At 44.5% G+C, this 26,722-nt stretch overlaps 1 protein-coding gene across 3 annotated transcripts in view; it reads right to left on the bottom strand.

Annotated features, from left to right (window-relative positions):
- Nucleotides 1-26,722, bottom strand: part of aralar1 (calcium-binding mitochondrial carrier protein aralar1) — a 661,842-nt gene that overhangs the window by 156,473 nt on the left and 478,647 nt on the right. For all 3 annotated transcript variants that reach the window (XM_070105220.1, XM_070105218.1, XM_070105219.1), the window contains one exon: nt 5,567-5,623. In XM_070105220.1, the coding sequence (XP_069961321.1) occupies nt 5,567-5,623 (57 nt within the window). The remainder of the gene's footprint in view (nt 1-5,566; nt 5,624-26,722) is intronic.

Raw genomic sequence — 26,722 nt, 5'->3', positions numbered from 1 at the left:
TTTTTTTTCTAGGATCAGATCGATGGCATTGGACCCAAGAGGAGCACCAAGGAGAGTGCTATTGGCTGGATCAATGGCTCGTGCTCCTGGTAAAACGGCGCTAATATTCTGGATCATCTGTTGATTGGTAGAAACTATTTCACATTTGGTGGGGTTTAAAGAAAGGCCAAGGCTTTCTCCCATGTCTTTAATTTTACTGATGTCCTCTAGGAGAGATTCTGTTGTGCTAGCTAGGGTACCGTCGTCCAAGAACCAGATATTGAGCTCGCTGGAGAGTGTCTCCGTGACTTCCTTGATGACCAAACAAAATAGAAAAGGGGCGAGAGGGTCCCCCTGTTGCACGCCCTCACACGAGTCAATTTCATGGTCCCCAAACAATAGTTTGGAAGTCACACTATAACACGATTCTATGAAGGGATAAAGGGAAGGGAAGTTTCTATAAACTGCTTGGAGAGCAGCATCCCTTCTGACTGAGTTGAAAGCATTGGCAAAGTCCAATTTGACCAAGGCAGCTGCTTCACAGCCCTGTTGAACGCCGAAACCGAGCTGAGTTGGTTTCAGCATTGCAGCAGCCTCTTGACTCACCCTTCTTACTGCAGCCTTGGCGACTAGGCGCCGAAGGGTGTTACCCACTGCAATGGGCCTGATTCCGCCATCCTTTTTCCGGAGGGCACACAATGAGGCACCAAAGAAAAGGGGTCTGATGGCCTCTGGGACACTGCCAGCCAGGCACAGGTTGGAAAATTTGGTGAGTTCAGACAGCAGCCTCTCTGAAACCTCACCAAGTGCTCGATTGAGTATTTGTTTTAAGTGTTGAGGCCTTAATTAAACCGGTGAAATCTCCTGCTGAGCCCTGTGGAAATGACATAGCAGCTTTATACACATCAGCATCCTGTAAGGTTAGATGTTCTTCTCCTGCTGCAATGTCAGGGAGGTCAATGTTGGTACTGGGAGCCCTGGGTGGATGTTTGTCCTTCAGAGCTTGCGTCGTGCTGACGTCCTTGGGAGCGATGGTATCCTCACTGGTTATAAGTCTCAGAGCTCCAACAGTACTACCCTCTTCTATTTTTTTGCTAATTTGGGCTCTAATTTTTGAGGTGTCGGGTGTCCTGTTGTTGGCATTTGCCCGGCGGGTGTTTGTCGCCCTAGGGGGAAGACGGACGAGGTTGTCATCCCTTGGGAATGCATTTATTGCCCTAATAACATGTGTTGCTAGTGACTTGTCCCTCCTTGGTGGGACAGCCAAACAGGCATTGCCAAAAAGCAGCAAGTTGTGCCAGGATCTGTTGTTTGAAGGAGAATCGTTGACTTTCTTCAGAAGGTCAGTGAATTTGCTAGCAGCTTGAGGGCGAGCTGCTTTGGGGATGTGTGTCCGAGTCCTGGTGGATGTTAATTTGATTGCAGATTTGAGGTCCTCTGTAGAGGTGAAGTCACGGTAGCTGTCAGCCCTGTCTGCTGGGGGAGGCTGTTGGTTGTTCTCATTTGGAGCTCTCCTGGAGCCTAGACATCCATTGTGTGCACGGATGTTGCCAGATGTGGGATTGAGTGCACATTCCCTGTGGCACACCCGGCAGATGCCTCGTGAACGACAGCAAGGAAATCGCGAGAGCATGCGAAATATACACCAACACTGATCTCTGGCTGAAGGAAACTCGAACCGACGAACCTTAGAACAAGGTACACAGTGCTTTACCAATCTACCCACACTGGCTGCCTTGGATCAAACGTGTAGCGCAAGCTACACGCCAAGGTATTGTCCAGTGTGGGTAGATTGGCAAAGCACTGCGTACCTTGTCCTAAGGTTCGTAGGTTCGAGTCTCCTTCAGCCAGAGATCAGTGTTTGTATATATATATATATATATATATATATATATATATATATATATATATATATATATATATATATATATATATATATATATATATATATATATATACATATATATATGTCGTGCCGAATAGGTAAAACTGGTCAATTAGCAAGATCTCATTTAAAATTAAGTCCTTTCTAAATTTTTCTCTTATACGTTTAAAGATATATTTTTTTCATGTTAATGTAAATTTTTTTAATTTTGCACCAAAAGAATCTTAGAAAACTTACCTAACCTTATTATAACAAGAACAATTTATTTTAGCCTAACCTAACTAAATATATTTTAGATTAGTTTACAATAATTTAATATTAAACAAACACAGTGAAATATATTTTTTTCGTTAGGTTCAGAATGATTTTGGCGAAATTATTGCATACACAAATTTTCACTTGTCCTATATGGCAAGATGAGCGTTGCTATTTAAGCCAAGATCGCAAGTTCTGCATTATATATATATATTATATATATATATATATATATATATATATATATATATATATGTGTGTGCAAAATATATATGCATATATATATATATATATATATATATATATATATATATATATATATATATATATATATATATATATATATATATATATATATATGCAATAAGATCACAGTAAAGAGGTGATTTCAGAATATGCAAAACAACCACTCTGAAAGAATAGAGAAATTCCAAGCGCTTTCGTGACTACTCACATTATCAAGGAACTATGATTTCTTGATAATGTGAGTAGTCACGAAAGCGCTTGGAATTTCTCTATTCTTTCAGAGTGGTTGTTTTGCATATATATATATATATATATATATATATATATATATATATATATATATATATATATATATATACAGAATGGTGTCCACTTCTAGTGCAAATTGTGGGACCCACAGCCTTCGAGAAGTGGATAAAGCAGCTTATAGGAAAAATATTTGGATTTCATCCTGAAGCTATTTTTTTTAGCGAATATGGCGTTGCATTATTCTGAAGCTGGGAAAAGGTACCTAAGCATGGTAACACTGGCTTCTTTAAAGCTAAGTGGAGTCCGGGATTATGCCAGAGATGCTGGCAATGTTTGGTGTGTTGAGTGATACTTGCTGTGTTTAGTGGCTCACGGAACAGTGATACTTGCTGTGTTTAGTGGCTCACGGAACAGTGATACTTGCTGTGTTTAGTGGCTCACGGAACAGTGATACTTGCTGTGTTTAGTGGCTCACGGAACAGTAATATTTGCTGTATTTAATGGATCAAGGAACAGTGATATTTACTGTCTTTAATGGCACATGAACAGTGATACTTGCTAACTTTAATGGCGTACGGAACAATGATACTTGCTATCTTTAATGGCGCACGGAACAGTGATACTTGCTATCTTTAATGGCGCACGGAACAGAGATACTTACTGTACTCTCTATCTCCCTTACTAATACAGAGAGTAATACTGACTCGTATAATTAAATAAATGATTTAGACAAGTGACAGTCAGATGTACGAGATATTTGTGCCACACTTTACCAAGGATGACTGAGTACATCATCTCTCAGCTGGGGGACTGATTACCCCAGAATCCCTCTGTTTATCTTCCTCCGTTTTCCACCATTGAACTGATAAAACCATAGAGATACCTATGTGTTGCACAAGTGTTATGGACCAGACCGCGGGGGGGGGCGCTGACCCCTGGAATACACACCAGGTAGGTAGATCATCTACTGGCATGTGGAGAAAGCCTTTAATTGGACAACGGTTACCTGGAGTCTACCTGGAGGGAGTTCCGGGGGTCAACGCCCCCGCGGTCCCGTCTACGACACGTTTCGCTCTAAGATATTTTCAAGGCGCTGACAGTAGCAGGTGCGTTAAGACCAACATCCAGGTACCTATTTACTGCTGTTGAAATAAACACATTTACCTAATTATACCTCTTACGTATTTTCCCCATGCATGGAGCGAATACGTATTTTCCCCATGCATGGAGCAAATACGTATTTTCCCCATGCATGAAGCAAATACGTATTTTCCCCATGCATGAAGCAAATACGTATTTTCCCCATGCATGGAGCAAATACGTATTTTCCCCATGCATGGAGCAAATACGTATTTTCCCCATGCATGGAGCAAATACGCATGTTCCCCATGCATGAAGCAAATACGCATGTTCCCCATGCATGAAGCAAATACGCATGTTCCCCATGCATGAAGCAAATACGCATGTTCCCCATGCATGAAGCAAATACGCATGTTCCCCATGCATGAAGCAAATACGCATGTTCCCCATGCATGGAGCAAATACGTATTTTCCTCATGCATGGAGCAAATACGTATTTTCCCCATGCATGGAGCAAATACGTATTTTCCCCATGCATGGAGCAAATACGTATTTTCCCCATGCATGGAGCAAATACGTATTTTCCCCATGCATGGAGCAAATACGTATTTTCCCCATGCATGGAGCAAATACGTATTTTCCCCACGCATGGAGCAAATACGTATTTTCCCCATGCATGGAGCAAATACGTATTTTCCCCATGCATGGAGCAAATACGCATGTTCCCCATGCATGGAGTAAATCCTAAAGTTGGTCTTGCCTTTGATTTTGCGCAACAGAAAGAGAATTTAGAATGTCAACTTGGCTGCCAGAACAAATGCACCAACATGCAGATGTATACGCCAAGTTCTGACCATAACAACGCCTGGACAAACATGTTTTGGGTGGATAGGCTGAGTGTATGACGTCAACAACATTCATTATTAATCCACACGTCATTACCGTAACAGACACAGTGTGAGTGGAGACTCGAACCACCGGTCTGCTTTACCAAAACTCTCTCAATCTATATGTAACACAAGCAATGGTTCTGCCAGACGTGGCTAGCAGATTTACTGGTCCTATCCTATCTAGCTCCTTGTATTACTACTGCTACTACTATTACTACTGCTACTACTACTACTGCTACTACTACTACTACTACTACTACTACTACTACTACTACTACTACTACTGCTATCACAAATCTTTTCACCACTACCATACTATTCTCTTATCACTGCTATTACCTCATTACTGTTATTATCACTGCTGCTCCTGCCCTTACTGCTAATATCTTATTACCACTGTTGCTGCTACCGTCACTGCTAATACCTTATTACCACTGCTGCTGCTGCCTTCACTGTTAATACCTAATTACCAGTGCTGCTGCTACCTTCACTACTTATGCGGGTAACTATATCTACCACCACCGCTACTACCACTACAACTGCTACTATTACTACTATTATCACCACTCTCTTCTTTCCTAGTTGTGACTTAATGGGCCCACCTTTCATAGGGCCCACCTTGAATAGGACCCACCTTTAATAGGGCCCACCTTGAATAGGACCCACCTTGAATAGGCCCACCTTGAATAGGACCCACCATGAATAGAGCCCACCTTGAATAGGATCCACCTTGAACAGTGCACACCTTGAATAGGACCCACCCTAAATAGGACCCATCTTGAATAGGATCCACCTTGAACAGGGCCCACCTTGAACAGGATCCACCTTGAACAGGGCCCACCTTGAATAGGACCCACCCTAAATAAGACCCACCTTGAAAAGGACCCATGACTAGGACCCACCCTGAATAGGACCCACCCTAAATAGGACCCACCTTGAATAGGACCCACCCTAAATAGGACCCACCTACAATAGGACTCACCTTGTTGAATATCTCGCGTAAGTTCTCCGTCTTGGCCCTCCTCAGGTAGGCGGCGCCCTGCGGAGATAGAACAATTAATAGTAATCATTCTGCGGAAGGAATGATCGAGGCTCCATCATCCCTCCACTAACGGCGAGACAGGTTCGTCAGGAAACAGGATAAGTGCGCCGGGTCACCATCTGGAGAAGACCCGGGCCGGAAGTATCGGCAAATCATCAAGAAGAAGAAGAAGAAGAAGAAGAAGAAGAAGAAGAAGAAGAAGAAGAAGAAGAAGAAGAAGAAGAAGAAGAAGAAGAAGAAAAAAAAAGGATAAGTGTTACCTGACGCGGCGGACGAACTATCGTTGTGTGACAAGTGTTACCTGACGCGGCGGACGAACTATCGTTGTGTGACAAGTGTTACCTGACGCGCCGGACGAACTATCGTTGTGTGACAAGTGTTACCTTAAGCGGCGGACGAACTATCGTTGTGTGACAAGTGTTACCTGACGCGCCGGACGAACTATCGTTGTGGGACAAGTGTTACCTGACGCGGCGGACGAACTATCGTTGTGTGACAAGTGTTACCTTACGCGGCGGACGAACTATCGTTGTGTGACAAGTGTTACCTGACGCGGCGGACGAACTATCGTTGTGTGACAAGTGTTACCTGACGCGGCGGACGAACTATCGTTGTGTGACAAGTGTTACCTGACGCGGCGGACGAACTATCGTTGTGCGACAAGTGTTACCTGACGCGGCGGACGAACTATCGTTGTGTGACAAGTGTTACCCGACGCGGCGGACGAACTATCGTTGTGTGACAAGTGTTACCTGACGCGGCGGACGAACTATCGTTGTGTGACAAGTGTTACCTGACGCGCCGGACGAACTATCGTTGTGTGACAAGTGTTACCTGACGCGGCGGACGAACTATCGTTGTGTGACAAGTGTTACCCGACGCGGCGGACGAACTATCATTGTGTGACAAGTGTTACCTGACGCGGCGGACGAACTATCGTTGTGTGACAAGTGTTACCTGACGCGGCGGACGAACTATCGTTGTGTGACAAGTGTTACCTGACGCGGCGGACGAACTATCGTTGTGTGACAAGTGTTACCTGACGCGGCGGACGAACTATCGTGTGACAAGTGTTACCTGACGCGGCGGACGAACTATCGTTGTGTGACAAGTGTTACCTGACGCGGCGGACGAACTATCGTGTGACAAGTGTTACCTGACGCGGCGGACGAACTATCGTGTGACAAGTGTTACCTGACGCGGCGGACGAACTATCGTTGTGTGACAAGTGTTACCTGACGCGGCGGACGAACTATCGTGTGACAAGTGTTACCTGACGCGGCGGACGAACTATCGTGTGACAAGTGTTACCTGACGCGGCGGACGAACTATCGTTGTGTGACAAGTGTTACCTGACGTGGCGGACGAACTATCGTGTGACAAGTGTTACCTGACGCGGCGGACGAACTATCGTGTGACAAGTGTTACCTGACGCGGCGGACGAACTAGCGTTGTGTGACAAGTGTTACCTGACGCGGCGGACGAACTATCGTGTGACAAGTGTTACCTGACGCGCCGGACGAACTATCATTGTGTGACAAGTGTTACCTGACGCGGCGGACGAACTATCGTGTGACAAGTGTTACCTGACGCGGCGGACGAACTATCGTGTGACAAGTGTTACCTGACGCGGCGGACGAACTATCGTTGTGTGACAAGTGTTACCTGACGCGGCGGACGAACTATCGTGTGACAAGTGTTACCTGACGCGGCGGACGAACTATCGTGTGACAAGTGTTACCTGACGCGGCGGACAAACTATCGTTGTGTGACAAGTGTTACCTGACGCGGCGGACGAACTATCGTGTGACAAGTGTTACCTGACGCGGCGGACGAACTATCATGTGACAAGTGTTACCTGACGCGGCGGACGAACTATCGTTGTGTGACAAGTGTTACCCGACGCGGCGGACGAACTATCGTTGTGTGACAACTGTTACCTGACGCGGCGGACGAACTATCGTTGTGTGACAAGTGTTACCTGACGCGGCGGACGAACTATCGTTGTGTGACAAGTGTTACCTGACGCGGCGGACGAACTATCGTTGTGTGACAAGTGTTACCTGACGCGGCGGACGAACTATCGTGTGACAAGTGTTACCTGACGCGGCGGACGAACTATCGTTGTGTGACAAGTGTTACCTGACGCGGCGGACGAACTATCGTTGTGTGACAAGTGTTACCCGACGCGGCGGACGAACTATCGTTGTGTGACAAGTGTTACCCGACGCGGCGGACGAACTATCGTTGTGTGACAAGTGTTACCTGACGCGGCGGACGAACTATCGTTGTGTGACAAGTGTTACCTGACGCGGCGGACGAACTATCGTTGTGTGACAAGTGTTACCTGACGCGGCGGACGATCTATGGTTGTGTGACAAGTGTTACCTGACGCGGCGGACGATCTATGGTTGTGTGACAAGTGTTACCTGACGCGGCGGACGGACTATCGTTGTGTGACAAGTGTTACCTGACGCGGCGGACGGACTATCGTTGTGTGACAAGTGTTACCTGACGCGGCGGACGAACTATCGTTGTGTGACAAGTGTTACCTGACGCGGCGGACGAACTATCGTTGTGTGACAAGTGTTACCTGACGCGGCGGACGAACTATCGTTGTGTGACAAGTGTTACCTGACGCGGCGGACGAACTATCGTTGTGTGACAAGTGTTACCTGACGCGGCGGACGAACTATCGTGTGACAAGTGTTACCTGACGCGGCGGACGAACTATCGTGTGACAAGTGTTACCTGACGCGGCGGACGAACTATCGTGTGACAAGTGTTACCTGACGCGGCGGACGAACTATCGTGTGACAAGTGTTACCTGACGCGGCGGACGAACTATCGTGTGACAAGTGTTACCTGACGCGGCGGACGAACTATCGTGTGACAAGTGTTACCTGACGCGGCGGACGAACTATCGTGTGACAAGTGTTACCTGACGCGGCGGACGAACTATCGTGTGACAAGTGTTACCTGACGCGGCGGACGAACTATCGTGTGACAAGTGTTACCTGACGCGGCGGACGAACTATCGTGTGACAAGTGTTACCTGACGCGGCGGACGAACTATCGTTGTGTGACAAGTGTTACCTGACGCGGCGGACGAACTATCGTGTGACAAGTGTTACCTGACGCGGCGGACGAACTATCGTGTGACAAGTGTTACCTGACGCGGCGGACGAACTATCGTTGTGTGACAAGTGTTACCTGAACTATCGACAAGTGTTACTTGGACGAACTATCGTGTGACAAGTGTTACCTGACGCGGCGGACGAACTATCGTGTGACAAGTGTTACCTGACGCGGCGGACGAACTATCATTGTGTGACAAGTGTTACCCGACGCGGCGGACGAACTATCGTTGTGTGACAACTGTTACCTGACGCGGCGGACGAACTATCGTTGTGTGACAAGTGTTACCTGACGCGGCGGACGAACTATCGTTGTGTGACAAGTGTTACCTGACGCGGCGGACGAACTATCGTTGTGTGACAAGTGTTACCTGACGCGGCGGACGAACTATCGTGTGACAAGTGTTACCTGACGCGGCGGACGAACTATCGTGTGACAAGTGTTACCTGACGCGGCGGACGAACTATCGTGTGACAAGTGTTACCCGACGCGGCGGACGAACTATCGTTGTGTGACAAGTGTTACCTGACGCGGCGGACGAACTATCGTTGTGTGACAAGTGTTACCTGACGCGGCGGACGATCTATGGTTGTGTGACAAGTGTTACCTGACGCGGCGGACGAACTATCGTTGTGTGACAAGTGTTACCTGACGCGGCGGACGAACTATCGTTGTGTGACAAGTGTTACCTGACGCGGCGGACGAACTATCGTGTGACAAGTGTTACCTGACACGGCGGACGAACTATCGTTGTGTGACAAGTGTTACCTGACGCGGCGGACGAACTATCGTTGTGTGACAAGTGTTACCTGACGCGGCGGACGAACTATCGTTGTGTGACAAGTGTTACCTGACGCGGCGGACGAACTATCGTTGTGTGACAAGTGTTACCTGACGCGGCGGACGATCTATTGTGTGACAAGTGTTACCTGACGCGGCGGACGAACTATCGTTGTGTGACAAGTGTTACCTGACGCGGCGGACGAACTATCGTTGTGTGACAAGTGTTACCTGACGCGGCGGACGAACTATCGTTGTGTGACAAGTGTTACCTGACGCGGCGGACGAACTATCGTTGTGTGACAAGTGTTACCTGACGCGGCGGACGAACTATCGTGTGACAAGTGTTACCTGACGCGGCGGACGAACTATCGTGTGACAAGTGTTACCTGACGCGGCGGACGAACTATCGTGTGACAAGTGTTACCTGACGCGGCGGACGAACTATCGTGTGACAAGTGTTACCTGACGCGGCGGACGAACTATCGTTGTGTGACAAGTGTTACCTGACGCGGCGTTTTTTCTCGTTTTCATTTCTGTCATTAATTTTTTTACCAAAAGTAAATTAACATAAGTTAAAAATTCGAGATACCAATAAAAAATTGAACCTTTTATATAGTAGTACTTAATTAACTTTTTAATTAGTGGAGTAAACAAGTTATAGAACAACATATGTGATTATTTATTGTGTAACGTTTATTGTAAATATGTATTTGTAATAGCATCAGAAAGAAGGAGCACTGCCGGAGGCCTACTGGTCCATGCTAGGTAAGTCTGAGTAACACCCACTTAAGAAGGAAGGAGCACTGCCGGAGGCCTACTGGTCCATGCTAGGTAAGTCTGAGTAACACCCACTTAAGAAGGAAGGAGCACTGCAACAGGCCTACTGGTCCATGCTAGGTAAGTCTGAGTAACACCCACTTAAGAAGGAAGGAGCACTGCAACAGGCCTACTGGTCCATGCTAGGTAAGTCTGAGTAACACCCACTTAAGAAGGAAGGAGCACTGCCGGAGGCCTACTGGTCCATGCTAGGTAAGTCTGAGTAACACCCACTTAAGAAGGAAGGAGCACTGCAACAGGCCTACTGGTCCATGCTAGGTAAGTCTGAGTAACACCCACTTAAGAAGGAAGGAGCACTGCAACAGGCCTACTGGTCCATGCTAGGTAAGTCTGAGTAACACCCACTTAAGAAGGAAGGAGCACTGCAACAGGCCTACTGGTCCATGCTAGGTAAGTCTGAGTAACACCCACTTAAGAAGGAAGGAGCACTGCAACAGGCCTACTGGTCCATGCTAGGTAAGTCTGAGTAACACCCACTTAAGAAGGAAGGAGCACTGCAACAGGCCTACTGGTCCATGCTAGGTAAGTCTGAGTAACACCCACTTAAGAAGGAAGGAGCACTGCAACAGGCCTACTGGTCCATGCTAGGTAAGTCTGAGTAACACCCACTTAAGAAGGAAGGAGCACTGCAACAGGCCTACTGGTCCATGCTAGGTAAGTCTGAGTAACACCCACTTAAGAAGGAAGGAGCACTGCAACAGGCCTACTGGTCCATGCTAGGTAAGTCTGAGTAACACCCACTTAAGAAGGAAGGAGCACTGCAACAGGCCTACTGGTCCATGCTAGGTAAGTCTGAGTAACACCCACTTAAGAAGGAAGGAGCACTGCAACAGGCCTACTGGTCCATGCTAGGTAAGTCTGAGTAACACCCACTTAAGAAGGAAGGAGCACTGCAACAGGCCTACTGGTCCATGCTAGGTAAGTCTGAGTAACACCCACTTAAGAAGGAAGGAGCACTGCAACAGGCCTACTGGTCCATGCTAGGTAAGTCTGAGTAACACCCACTTAAGAAGGAAGGAGCACTGCAACAGGCCTACTGGTCCATGCTAGGTAAGTCTGAGTCACACCCACTTGAGGAGCACTGCTGCAAGCCTACTGGTCATGTTAGGCAAGTCTGGGTCACACTCACTTAAGAAGCACTGCAGCAGGCCTACTGGTCCATGCTAGGTAAATCTGAGTAACACCCACTTAAGGAGCACTGAAACAGGCCTACTGGTACATGTTAGGCAAGTCTGGGTCACACTCCCTCAAAAAGGAAGGAGCACTGCAACAGGCCTACTGGTCCATGCTAGGTAAGTCTGAGTCACACCCACTTAAGGAGCACTGTGCAAGCCTACTGGTCCATGTTAGGCAAGTCTGGGTCACACTCACTTAAGAAGCACTGCAGCAGGCCTACTGGTCCATGCTAGGCAAGTCTGAGTCACACCCACAGAAGAAGAAAGGAGCACTGCAGCAAGCCTACTAGCCCAAGATAAGCTAGCCAACTCACACCCACTATTTTTAGAACATAAGAACATAAGAAAGGAGGAACACTGCAGCAGGCCTGTTGGCCCATACTAGGCAGGTCCTTTACAATTCATCCCACCAACAAAACATTTGCCCAACCAAATTTTCAATGCCACCCAAGAAACAAGCTCCGATGTGCAAGTCCCACTCAAATCCAACCCCTCCCACTCATGTACTTATCCAACCTAAATTTGAAACTACCCAAAGTCCTAGCCTCAATAACCCAACTAGGTAGACTGTTCCACTCATCAACTACCCTATTTCCAAACCAATACTTTCCTATGTCCTTTCTAAATCTAAACTTATCTAATTTAAATCCATTACTGCGGGTTCTCTCTTGAAGATTGAGACACTTATGCAGCATATGGGAATCTTTATTCAGGAAACGTTTCGCCACACAGTGGCTTCATCAGTCCAATACAAAGAGGAAGGCGTAAGGAAAGGAGGAGTATGAGGTAATCAGTCCCTCAGCCTGGAGTCGATGTGTTCAGTCCATCAATCTTGTAGAATGTACAGCATAGGGCCGTAGACGTGGCTTATATACTGTAGTGAGGTGACTTGAAGTAGACGGAGGCGGGATCATAGTGGTATCATCCACTAGTCGAAGTAGGTCTTTGTCCAAAGGTTGAACAAGCGTTGAAGAATTCTTCTTACAAAGAATTCTTCAACACTTGTTCAACCTTTGGACGAAGACCTACTTCGACTAGTGGATGGTACCACTATGACCCCGCCTCCATCTGCTTCACGTCACCTCACTACAGTATATAAGCCACGTCTACGGCCCTATGCTGTACATTCTACAAGATTGATGGACTGAACACATCGACTCCAGGTTGAGGGACTGATTACCTCATTCTCCTCCTCTCCTTACGCCTTCCTCTTTGTATTGGACTGATGAAGCCACTGTGTGGCGAAACGTTTCCTGAATAAAGATTCCCATATGCTGCATAAGTGTCTCAATCTTCAACTTGTCGGTTTTTCAAACCATTCATCACAAGGGTTCTCTCTTGGAGAGATATCCTCAAGACCTTGTTAATATCCCCTTTATTAATACCTATCTTCCACTTATACACTTCGATCAGGTCTCCCCTCATTCTTCGTCTAACAAGTGAATGTAACTTAAGAGTCTTCAATCTTTCTTCATAAGGAAGATTTCTAATGCTATGTATTAATTTAGTCATCCTACGCTGAATGTTTTCTAACGAATTTATGTCCATTCTGTAATATGGAGACCAGAATTGAGCTGCATAATCTAGGTGAGGCCTTACTAATGATGTATAAAGCTGCAGTATGACCTCTGGACTTCTGTTGCTTACACTTCTTGATATAAATCCCAGTAATCTATTTGCCTTATTACGTACGCTTAGGCATTGCTGTCTTGGTTTAAGGTTGCTGCTTACCATAACCCCCAAGTCCCTTTCGCAATCTGTATGGCTAAGCTCTACATTATTTAACTTATAAGTGCTAGGGTTATAGACACTCCCGAGCTTCAGAACCTTGCATTTATCCACATTGAACTGCATCTGCCACTTTTCTGACCAAGAGTAGAGTTTGTCTAAATCCTCCTGAAGTTCCCTAACATCTACGTTTGAATCAATTATCCTACCTATCTTCGTGTCATCGGCGAATTTGCTCATATCACTAGCAATTCCTTCATCAAGATCATTGATATATATTATAAACAACAACGGGCCCAAGACTGATCCCTGTGGAACGCCACTTGTTACTGATCCCCACTCGGATTTAACCCCATTTATGGACACTCTCTGCTTCCTGTCTGTGAGCCATGACTCGATCCACGAGAGCACCCTCCCCCCAATGCCATGAGCTGCTACTTTCTTCAACAGTCTTTGGTGCGGAACTCTATCAAATGCCTTACTAAAATCTAAGTAAACAATATCAAATTCTTTATCGTGGTCAACAGCCTCAAAAGCTTTACTGAAGAAAGTTAATAAATTAGTTAGACAAGACCGGCCTCTTGTGAATCCATGCTGAGTATCATTAATCAAGCTATGCTTATCGAGATGGCTTCTTATAATCTCAGCTATAATTGACTCTAGCAACTTGCCTACAATTGAGGTCAGGCTTATTGGGCGGTAATTTGACGGTAACGACTTGTCCCCTGTTTTAAAAATAGGAATTACATTAGCCATCTTCCACATATCAGACACTACACCTGTTTGAAGAGATAAATTAAAAATATTAGTTAATGGTTCACAGACTTCCATTTTGCATTCCTTAAGAACCCTTGAAAAAACCTCATCAGGACCCGGTGACTTATTTTGCTTCAGTCGGTCTATCTGCTTCACAACCATTTCACTAGTGACTGTGATGTTACATAATTTATCTTCTTCTGATCCACTATAAAAATTAATTACCGGAATATTATTAGTGTCTTCCTGTGTAAAAACCGAGAGAAAATAATTATTTAAAATCGAGCACATTTCATTCTCTTTGTCAGTAAGATGCCCATAGTTATTTTTAAGGGGACCTATCTTATCTCTGACTTTTGTTCTATATACCTGGAAAAAACTTTTTGGATTAGTTTTAGAATCCCTAGCAACTTTAATTTCATAGTCCCTTTTAGCTTTTCTTATCCCCTTTTTAATGTCCCTCTTAATGTCAATATACTGATTCATAAGATGACCCTCGCCTCTTTTGATACGCCTGTAAATTCCTTTCTTATGCCCTAGTAGATATTTGAGCCTATTATTCATCCATTTAGGGTCATTTCTATTTGATCTAAATTCCTTATAAGGGATAAACGTTCTTTGAGCAGCATGTATTGTGTTCAGAAAACTGTCATATTGATAGCTCTCTTCGTTACCCCAGTCAACAGATGATAAGTGTTCTCTAAGCCCATCGTAATCTGCTAAGCGAAAATCTGGGACTGTTACTGAGTTATCCCTACTATCATACTTCCATTCAATTCTAAATGTAATTGATTTGTGGTCGCTAGCACCCAGTTCCTCTGAAACTTCTAAATTATTAACAAGGGATTCATTGTTTGCCAGAACTAAGTCAAGCAGGTTATTTCCCCTTGTAGGTTCTGTCACAAACTGCTTCAAAAAACAATCCTGAACTACTTCTAAGAAATCGTATGATTCTAAATTCCCAGTCAAGAAATTCCAATCAATATGACTAAAGTTAAAGTCTCCTAGAATTACTACATTATCGTGCCTTGTGGCCCTAACAATTTCCTCCCATAGTAGTCTCCCTTGGTCCCTATCTAAATTTGGGGGACGGTATATCACACCTAAAATTAATTTTTCATGCCCCTCTGAAAATTCTATCCAAACAGACTCTGTATGTGTTACTTCAGACTTAATACCCGTTTTTATGCAACAGTTCAAGCGATCTCGGACATACAATGCCACCCCACCCCCCTTCCCGATACTTCTATCTACTTGGAACAATTTAAAACCCTGAATGTGACATTCTGCAGGCATGTCCCGACTTTTTGAATTAAACCACGTCTCAGTAATGGCAAATACATCTATGTTACCTGCACTAGCAACTAGTCTCAACTCGTCCATCTTATTCCTAGCACTGCGACTATTTGTGTAATAAACTTTTAATGACCCTCCTCTCTCTTTACCCTTCCTGCTCCTTTCTATTATTCCACTAAACCTATTACTGTCCTTGTCAATTAGTGCCACTGGCTTTCCAATATCCACCTCATTTTGCCTATTACTAGTTCTCCTAGTACTCATATTACTACCCTGCGACTTCACAGTTTTCCTGCAAAAACCCATACCTCTAACTAATCCTAGTTTAAAGTCCTAACAACCCCCTCAACTGAGTTAGCAAGAAAACCCACACCTGCCCTGGATAAGTGAACCCCATCCCTGGCATACATGTCATTTCGGCCATAGAAGTTGTCCCAGTTGTCAATGAATGGTACTGCATTATCCTTACAGTGTTTATCCAGCCAACAATTAATACCAATTGCTCTGGACAACCATTCATTACCAACACCTCTTCTTGGCAAAATGCCACATATAACAGGGCGCCCCCCCTTCTTCCTAATCATGTCTATAGCTGTCCTGAACTTTCTAACTAAATCCTCACTTCTACGCTTGCCAACATCATTGCCTCCAGCACTGAGGCAAATAATAGGATTGATCCCATTACCGTTCATGATGTTGTCAAGCCGGCTAACAATGTCCTCCATCCCAGCCCCAGGAAAGCATACCCTTTGTCTCCTACTCCTGTCCTTCAAGCAGAATGCCCTATCCATGTATCTAACCTGGCTATCCCCAACAACAACAATATTCTTACCTTCCTTGTTGTCGTTCGCCGTGACGATCCCAGTAGTAGACTCACATTCGTCGGGTAGCACCGAGAATGCGTTGGAGGTTTCCACGGGAGTTTCCACAGCAGTCTCTTTCTTCTTCATCGTTTCTGGCTTTCCATTCGTCTTCTTGATCGTCAACTTCGTCGTCCCCTGCTGTCCAGCCACTGACCACGACCCCCTCTTGACCTGAGGACTCGAAACAGGAGGACTACTACGAATCCTCTTGTTTTCCTCGGTCAGTCGCCGTATCTCCATCTTCGCTGCCCTCAATTCTTCCTTAAGTTGCTGGTAAAGTTGCTCGATGGAGGGCATCTTGGTTCAGTCCACGGGAGCAAACAAGACACTTCTTCACAGAGTTAAGTACAGGTCAGCACTCAAAGTACAGGTCACCACTCAAGAGCACACAAACAGGTCTTCACAGAGCTAAGTACACGTCACCACTGAGCTAAGTACACGTCACCACTGAGCTAAGTACACGTCACCACTGAGCTAAGTACACGTCACCACTGAGCTAAGTACACGTCACCACTCAAACTAAGTACACGTAAAGCTATTCAAGGCTTTAGCTTCCATAACAAATGATTCCTCGACTTTTTATTTAGTCAAGAAAAACATTTAAATATTTTTTCTTTAAGAAATGCGCAATTTCCCTAAAATTTCCCAATGAGCGAATTTTTCAATAACGTCTGATATTTCTCAGTATTTAAAGCATATTCTGAAGCGGCCATTAACTGCCTCAGTAAAGTTACTTAATTTACAGAAACTCAGTAATGATTTCTCTGTTTAATTATTGCCAAACCTGATAAGGGAAGTTAATTGTTCGTGGTTGACAGACGTGACTGACAATAAACTACGACACTCAACATTTCTACCACCAATGTTTACTTTGTAAACATTATAAACATAAGAGAGAATAATATTCTTACTGATACTTAAAATTATCTTATAAATGAATTATTATTACATTCATGGACGAACGCTAAACCCGGTGTATAGCCCCTACGGGTTTAGCGCTTCCCTATTAATACACTAGCAGCCATATATCAACCACAACGTAAAAGGTTATACTACCAGTCCCTAAAGTACTGTAGGTACTAGTAGTGTAGTATGGGGACTGGTAGTGTAGGAATTGTAGTGTAGATACTGGTAGTGTAGGTACTGGTAGTGTAGGACTGGTAATGTAGGAACTGGTAGTTTAGGAATTGTAATGTAGGTACTGGTAGTGTAGGTACTGGTAGTGTAGGTACTGGTAGTATAGGTACTGGTAGTGTAGGTACTGGTAGTGTAGGTACTGGTAGTATAGGTACTGGTAGTGTAGGTACTGGTAGTGTAGATACTGGTACTGTTAGTGAAGGTACTGGTAGTGAAAGTACTGGTAGTATAGGTACTGGTAGTGTAGGTAGTGGTAGTGAAGGTACTTGTAGTGAAGGTACTGGTAGTGTAGGTACTGGTAGTGTAGGTACTGGTAGTGTAGGTACTGGTAGTGTAGGTACTGGTAGTGTAGGTAGTGGTAGTGTAGGTAGTGGTAGTGAAGGTACTTGTAGTGAAGGTACTGGTAGTGTAGGTACTGGTAGTGTAGGTACTGGTAGTGTAGGTAGTGGTAGTGAAGGTACTTGTAGTGAAGGTACTGGTAGTGTAGGTACTGGTAGTGTAGGTACTGGTAGTGTAGGTACTGGTAGTGTAGGTAGTGGTAGTGAAGGTACTTGTAGTGAAGGTACTGGTAGTGTAGGTACTGGTAGTGTAGGTACTGGTAGTGTAGGTATTCCCAATAATACATAAAGGGGTGTTGGTTTTCAGGGGATAAAACAGTGATGTAATGGTGAATGAGAAGGTGTAATGGTGCAATGTGATGTAAGAGGGAGAGGGGGGGAGGTAACAATTAGCACCACTACACTCACACAACCTCCCTTGCTATAAAAGTAACGATAATTTACGAGGCAATTAGGGCAAAATAATGAGCGCAAGGGGATGGGGGGTAGGAATGGGTGGAGGGGAAGTGGGGAGAGAGATGGAGAGGAAGAGAAGAAGAAAACAGAGGATAGGGATTCTATTTCCCATTTTGATATTGCAACTGTGAATGCAGTTACTATTCTTACACATAAACAAAACACTTTCTCAGCAGTTCAAAGATGGACTACTTGGAGTCCCTTAAGGACGCTGGTCATGACATCAATTATGGATCATTATTTTGCTGGATATCCTGGAGTCTTAAAATCTATTTATGCGTCAAATAACTCTGGAAAATCTCTCAAACACGGTCCTAAATATTCCTTTTGCTTGGTGACTTCAAGACAACTAAAACTGATGTGTGTGGCACAGACTGTAACACTGACAATCCCAGGAGCCAGTTCAGATGAACAGTCCCACACATTTGTAGATGAATGGTTCAGACAACCCACATGTTGATAAATTAGACACATGTGCAACTCTTGGGTATCTTTATTGAGGAAACGTTTCGCCACACAGTGGCTTCATCAGTCCTGTTCTTCAAGTTTCTCCTACGTACGGACTGATGAAGCCACTGTGTGGCGAAACGTTTCCACAATAAAGATACCCAAGAGTTGCACATGTGTCTAATTTATCAGTCCCACACATCTACTGAGACTACAATAAATTAACTTTAGTCCAGCAAATAGTGGAACATCCTTCAAAAACATCGTCAATAGACACATATGCAACAGTTAGGTATCTTTATTATGAAACGTTTCGCCTACACAGTAGGCTTCTTCAGTCAAGTACAGAAAAGTTGATAGAAGCAGAAGATACTTGAAGACGATGTAATCAGTCCATCACCCTTAAAGTTTTGAGGTGGTCAGTCCTTCAGTCTGGAGAAGAGCAATATTGTTCCATAGTATGAAACAATGCTCTTCTCCAGACTGAGGGACTGACCACCTCAAAACTTTAAGGGTGATGGACTGATTACATCGTCTTCAAGTATCTTCTGCTTCTATCAACTTTTCTGTACTTGACTGAAGAAGGCTACTGTGTAGGCGAAACGTTTCATAATAAAGATACCTAACTGTTGCATATGTGTCTTACCTAACAACCTGTCGGTATTTTATACCATTTTAATGTTCAACATCGTCAATACCTTAACAAGAGAATCATAAAAACTATATCATCAAAATTCGAAGCCCACCTGTGGAACCTGTCAGAGGAAAATGGTGGGATGGGCGCTGTATGATTCTCTCCCGTCTGCTGACAGCAAAATGACAGTATTAAAGGCAACAGATCAGAAAATACCTCTGACCTTGTATTCACAAAACAAGAGAATCTAGTGCCAGGAGGTGAGACGGGGGTTGCTTTGGGAGGGCAGGTCCCTCTCAAACCCAGCCGTTCTCACTAGTAGAGGTCGAAGTTGATGGTCTGTACCAAGATACCCTTGTGTTGCAGTGTCTGACAGAATGAACATTAAAATGGTATAAAATACCGACAGATTGTTAGGTAAGACACATATGCAACAGTTAGGTATCTTTATTCCGAAACGTTTCGCCTACACAGTAGGCTTCTTCAGTCGAGTACAGAAAAGTTGATAGAAGCAGAAGATACTTGAAGACGATGTAATCAGTCCATCACCCTTAAAGTTTTGAGGTGGTCAGTCCCTCAGTCTGGAGAAGAGCATTGTTCCGTTGTCTGAAACAATATGAAGTTGAAGTGACAGGATGGAGCCTTTATATAGTGCCAGGAGGTGAGACGGGGGTTGCTTTGGGAGGGCAGGTCCCTCTCAAACCCAGCCGTTCTCACTAGTAGAGGTCGAAGTTGATGGTCTGTACCAAGATACCCTTGTGTTGCAGTGTATGAACATTAAAATGGTATAAAATACCGACTTAGGTAAGACACAGATGCAACAGTTAGGTATCTTTATTCCGAAACGTTTCGCCTACACAGTAGGCTTCTTCAGTCGAGTACAGAAAAGTTGATAGAAGCAGAAGATACTTGAAGACGATGTAATCAGTCCATCACCCTTAAAGTTTTGAGGTGGTCAGTCCCTCAGTCTGGAGAAGAGCATTGTTCCGTTGTCTGAAACAATATGAAGTTGAAGTGACAGGATGGAGCCTTTATATAGTGCCAGGAGGTGAGACGGGGGTTGCTTTGGGAGGGCAGGTCCCTCTCAAACCCAGCCGTTCTCACTAGTAGAGGTCGAAGTTGATGGTCTGTACCAAGATACCCTTGTGTTGCAGTGTCTGACAGAATGAACATTAAAATGGTATAAAATCAGACACATATGCAACAGTTAGGTATCTTTATTCCGAAGCCTACACAGTAGGCTTCTTCAGTCGAGTACAGAAAAGTTGTGCAAAGATACTGAAACGATGTAATCAGTCCATCACCCTTAAAAGGTCAATGGAGAAGAGCAGTCTGAAACAATATGAATTGAAGTGACAGGATCAAGTGCCAGGAGGTGAGACGGGGGTTGCTTTGGGAGGGCAGGGACACTGCAACACAAGGGTATCTTGGTACAGACCATCAACTTCGACCTCTACTAGTCTGGGTTTAGGCAGAGGGATTGATTACCTCCAACGCCTTCTGATCTTCACTATTCTTTGTACGAAACGTTTAATGGTTGCATATACCTAACAACTGATGAAGAGGGACCTGCCCTCCCAAAGCAACCCCCGTCTCACCTCCTGGCACTAATACTTCACTTCTCAGTGTACTGAGGGACACTGTGTGTACTTCTACTGTGTGAAACGTTGGTCTACACAACTTCATATTGTTTAAACTGACCACCTCAAAACTTTAAGGGTGATGGACTGATTCATAGTATCTTCTGCTTCCCAGGTATTTTATACCATTTTATTCAGCATTATACACTGATTACATTGACTCTATTGATTACCTCCCGCCTTCTGATACTATTCTTTGTTTGATGAAGCCACTGTGGTCGTTTCCGACAATAAAGAGGTATTGATGTGTCTAATTTGACGATGAAGAGTTCTTTTGCAATTCTTAAGATCCTGACGTCACACTGATCTTCATCTTGGCTCTCTCCACACACACACACACACACACACACACACACACACACACACACACGTAGTGGAGGCAGGATCCATACACAGCTTTAAGCAGAGGTATGATACACAAATAACCCGCACATAAAAGAGAGAAGCTTACGACGACGCTTCGGTCCGACTTGGACTATTTTGCAGTCACACTGTGACTTTGTAAATGGTCTAAGTCGGATAGAAACGTCGTCATGAGCTTCTTTCTATGTGCGGGTTATTTGTGTATCGTTCCAGTCACGGTATTGTGCCTTTCTGTGTTTTGTTATTTACAGAGGTATGTTAAAGCTCATGGTTCAGGGAGAGTGACTCAGTAGCGAACAGTGAGGAGGCGGGGCCAGGAGCTATGACTCGACCCCTACAACCACAACTAGGTGAATACACACGTACGAACGTCAAGAAATTAGAGAAAGTGCAAAGGTTTGCAACAAGACTAGTCCCGGAGCTAAGGGGTATGTCCTACAAGAAGAGGTTAAGGGAAATCAACCTGACGATACTGGAGGACAGGAGGGATAGAGGGGGGGGGGGCATATGATAACGACATTTAAAATACTGAGAGGAATTGACAAGGTGGACAAGGACAGCAACAAGGTATGTCAGAAAGTATGGCTTCAGTCATAGAGTTGTCAGGAAGTGGAACAATCTGGAGAGTGAAGTAGTGGAGGCAGAATCCATACATAGCCATCTTGTAGCAGAGAGTGGACCTTGCAGCGACTAGCGAAGAAACGGAGCCAGGAGCTATGAATCAACCCCTACAACCACATATAGGTAAGTACACACACAGAAACAATGTTTACAGTGGCATGGTCTTACACTAACATTGCCTAAACATTTTTTTCCTATCCCCCTTACCAGTTTCATATTCTTTCATGGCAGTTTATCCTAGGTAACACACTTACCCTGGCCCTCGCGGATACTGCAACACATGTTAAGTGCGCCCACACAGTGCCACAGTGTTGTTATTATAGTGCCATATACACGTGTGGACACCTGTGCAGCTCCTTCATTGGTTTAGAAAGACACGTAAGCAAACACTATAACATATTTATTAGAAAACGTTTCGGTCCTGGGACCTTGATCACTTCTCAGAAGTGATCAAGGTCCCAGGACCGAAACGTTTTCTAATAAATATGTTTAGTGTTTGCTTACGTGTCTTTCTAAACCAACTTGTCGGTATTTATTACCAAGGTTTATACCACCTCCTTCATTAAACCCTTTAACACTTGTTAACGATCACAGCTGCCAAAACCATCAGCAAGAAACAGTATTACCAGCCAAGAAAGATGAAATATATGCCATCATCACCAACACTGCATTTTAAACTTAAAAATGCAGCAAAATCTTGATATTTCAGAAGAAATTAAAATCCTTGATAATTCCCAATATCCCTTTTTTTGTAGATTTTCCTAGCATTTCCAGGAAATTCCAGTATTTTCACTCCCGTCAGAACCACCACCTCTCACCATCCCAAATTCACCTTACGCTAGTGAGACGAGGCACATCTCACATCACCTCCAGCATCACCAGCATTACGTTTCCTGGTAACTGCAGCGTATCACGCCCACAACCCACCACCAACGTATACGTAAACGTCTACAAACTGTTTTGTATATGTATATTACACAAGACATGAATTTTAAACGTTGCAAGGACAGATACCAACGATAGCGACTTTACAAAGCGTTTTTCCTCTATACTGTCCTGCCATGGAAACGTTTTTCTCCAATATGCAACAAACGTTTTTCTGTATACTTCACTAAAAGAGGACAAACGCTTTCGTCTATACTTTCTGCAAAAAGACAAACGTTTTCTTATATATTTTCTCCACGAGGACAAACGTTTCCTGCATACTTTACTGCAAGAGAGCAAACGTTTTTCTGTCTAATACCAGAGAACAAACGTTTCCTTGTACAACTGCTGGAGGAAACTAACTTTCTCCTATATACAATAATGTGAAGGCACAATTTCCTGGGTGACGAGGGGCAGGTGCCAAAAGGCTTATCCATATTTCATGCCACCGCACAAGACTGAACCCGGATTCTTCGGCTGTGATCCAATGTTACCACTGTGCTACAAGGTAACTTTGCAGGTAGCTGTTACCAAGTTAGTGGACCTCTAGGGGAGGGGGAGCTGTTTATAAACATACTGGCTTTAAACGAAATCAAAACTAAACTAGGCTAGGGCCAAAATCCCTCGCCAATACCGTAATTAACAACACTAGATCCTCAAGGAAAAATAAACTAAGAAAATAAACATTATAACAAACAGTTTATGCAACACAAAACAGCCTTCAACACATTACAAAAATATTTAAAAAATAAAAAGATGTACACTCGTAAATTCACTGGTGATTAAGGTAAGAACTTAGGAAAAATAACACTACCAGTGACTCCCAGAGAGCCATATTATGCCAACCTGAAAGAATTAAGTCACAATACTGTGACTGGAACAATATCCTGACTAGTTAATGGTACAATATAAAACGAAACGTCGTCACAAGTTCCATTCTCCTATAAGCTGGTTGTGTATTATTCCAACCTGCCGGTAAACAGGCTATTATTTCTGTTGTCTCCAGCCTCCACACACGCTCTGGTGGCCTGGTGGTTAACGCTCTCGCTTCACACGGTGAGGGCCTGGGTTCGATTCCCAGCCAGAGTAGAAACATTGGACGTGTTTCTTTCCACCTGTTGTCTATGTTCCCCATCAGTAAAATGGGTACCTGGGTGTTAGTCGACTGGTGTGGGTCGCATCCTGGGACACTGACCTAAGGAGGCCTGGTCACAGACCGGGCCGCGGGGGCGTTGACCCCCGGAACTCTCTCCAGGTAACTCCAGGTAACGCCCCACTTACACAACATGGCCAGGAGCCTCTTACAACTTACATTAACATACAATAAACATCATATATTACTTAAAACCTGAGTATCACCATAAAAAAACACACTGCTACATAACACCGCAGCCATCTTGCCAACATGGCGTCGCTTATAAAAAGCGTCTACAAAATTTATGGATTTTTTCCCCATATAAACCATTTATTTTATAACTATAAATAAATGGCTACAACGTGACAGTAGCCTACATAACAGTGGTAAAGATGAACCTTGATTAATTCCCCCAACCAACAAGCAAGAAGGTAGTGAATTGTGTCAGTCTGAGCTGGGAGACGTCTATAGGGAGATGACACTGTCAAACATTCCACTATGGTGATGAATGGTTTTGAAAACCGACAAGTTGAAGAATTGAGACACTTATGCAACATATGGGAATCTTTATTGAAGAAACGTTTCGCCACACAGTGGTTTCATCAGTCCAATACAAAGTAGAAGTGGGTAAGGAGAGTAGAAGTTTGAGGTAATCAGTCCCTCAACCTGGAATCGATGTGTTCAGTCCATCACTCTTGTAGGAAGTGCAGCATAGGGCCAGAGAGGTGGCTTATATACTGCGGTGAGATGAGTTCAAGCAGGAAGAGGTGGGATCACAGTGGGACCTGCCACTAGTGTAAGTAGGTCGTCGTCCAAAGGTTGGGCAAGCGTTGAAGTCTTTGTACCAAGATCCCATGATGTTGCAGTGTCTGACAGATGTGATGAATGGTTTTGAAAACCGACAAGTTGAAGAATTGAGATACTTGTCGGTTTTCAAAACCATTCATCACATCTGTCAGACACTGCAACATCATGGGATCTTGGTACAAAGACTTCAACGCTTGCCCAACCTTTGGACGACGACCTACTTACACTAGTGGCAGGTCCCACTGTGATCCCACCTCTTCCTGCTTGAACTCATCTCACCGCAGTATATAAGCCACCTCTCTGGCCCTATGCTGCACTTCCTACAAGAGTGATGGACTGAACACATCGATTCCAGGTTGAGGGACTGATTACCTCAAACTTCTACTCTCCTTACCCACTTCTACTTTGTATTGGACTGATGAAGCCACTGTGTGGCGAAACGTTTCTTCAATAAAGATTCCCATATGTTGCATAAGTGTCTCAATTCTTCATTCCACTATGGACCATACCACGGGCGGGGTTAGAACCCGCGGTCGGAGTCTCAAAACTCCAGACCGTCGCGTTAGCCACTAGACCAGCTAGCCACGATAAGATTCATCCAACTAGGTATATTTATACACCATAGGAAGGTTAGCATAGGCCACCACTGTGATCACAAATGCAAGTTTTTACAGACGAATCTCCAGTTAGCGTGGCCGTGACGAACTCTAGCTCAAGTCCTATGGTGGTGCCTATGCTAACCTTCCTATGGTGTATAAATATACCTAGTAGGATGAATGTTATTGTGGCCAGCTGGCCCAGTGGCTAACGCGACGGTCTGGAGTTTTGAGACTCTCAGATCGTGGGTTCTAACCCCGCCCGTGGTATGGTTTGTTTACATTATTATTATAATCAAAAAGAAGCGCTAAGCCACAAGGACTATACAGCGCTGCAGGTTTGTTTACAATCGTGTCATTACGATTTCGTGAGTCATTCCACTATGGTTCAGTATTTGAGTTACTAATACTTAGGGATGCAGGTAGTATGTGCTTCTCTATTTCTTCAATTATTATTTCTCCTTCTCTTCCTTCTGGTTTTTCTTCCTATTTCTTTTCCTCCTCATTCTCCTTCCTCTTTATCCCACCTCCACATTTTCTTCCTCGTCCTCCACTTCACCTGAGGCACCACGAAAACAAATTGCAAATTCTAACCTGCCAAGCCAACATAAATATGAACTTGACTTCGAAATTAAACTAATAAAAACACATATGAGGAAATTCTCTCATTCTCTCTCTCTCTCTCTCTCTCTCTCTCTCTCTCTCTCTCTCTCTCTCTCTCTCTCTCTCTCTCTCTCTCTCTCTCTCTCTCTCTGTAGAAAGGATGAAGAAAGCCATGTTGTGACCATCTTCCTTCCCACCTACCATTATGTTGTGACCATCTTCCTTCCCACCTACCATTATGTTGTGACCATCTCCCTTCCCATCTGCCATTATGTTGTGACCATCTTCCTTCCCATCTACCATTATGTTGTGACCATCTTCCTTCCCACCTACCATTATGTTGTGACCATCTTCCTTCCCATCTGCCATTATGTTGTGACCATCTTCCTTCCCATCTGCCATTATGTTGTGACCATCTTCCTTCCCACCTACCATTATGTTGTGACCATCTTCCTTCCCATCTACCATTATGTTGTGACCATCTTCCTTCCCACCTACCATTATGTTGTGACCATCTTCCTTCCCATCTGCCATTATGTTGTGACCATCTTCCTTCCCATCTGCCATTATGTTGTGACCATCTTCCTTCCCATCTGCCATTATGTTGTGACCATCTCCCTTCCCACCTACCATTATGTTGTGACCATCTCCCTTCCCATCTGCCATTATGTTGTGACCATCTTCCTTCCCACCTACCATTATGTTGTGACCATCTTCCTTCCCATCTACCATTATGTTGTGACCATCTTCCTTCCCACCTACCATTATGTTGTGACCATCTTCCTTCCCATCTGCCATTATGTTGTGACCATCTTCCTT

The sequence above is a fragment of the Cherax quadricarinatus genome, chromosome 97, assembly GCF_038502225.1.
Source record: "Cherax quadricarinatus isolate ZL_2023a chromosome 97, ASM3850222v1, whole genome shotgun sequence".
NCBI classification, from domain to species: domain Eukaryota; kingdom Metazoa; phylum Arthropoda; class Malacostraca; order Decapoda; family Parastacidae; genus Cherax; species Cherax quadricarinatus.
This window is presented reverse-complemented; position numbering and strand designations above follow the sequence as displayed.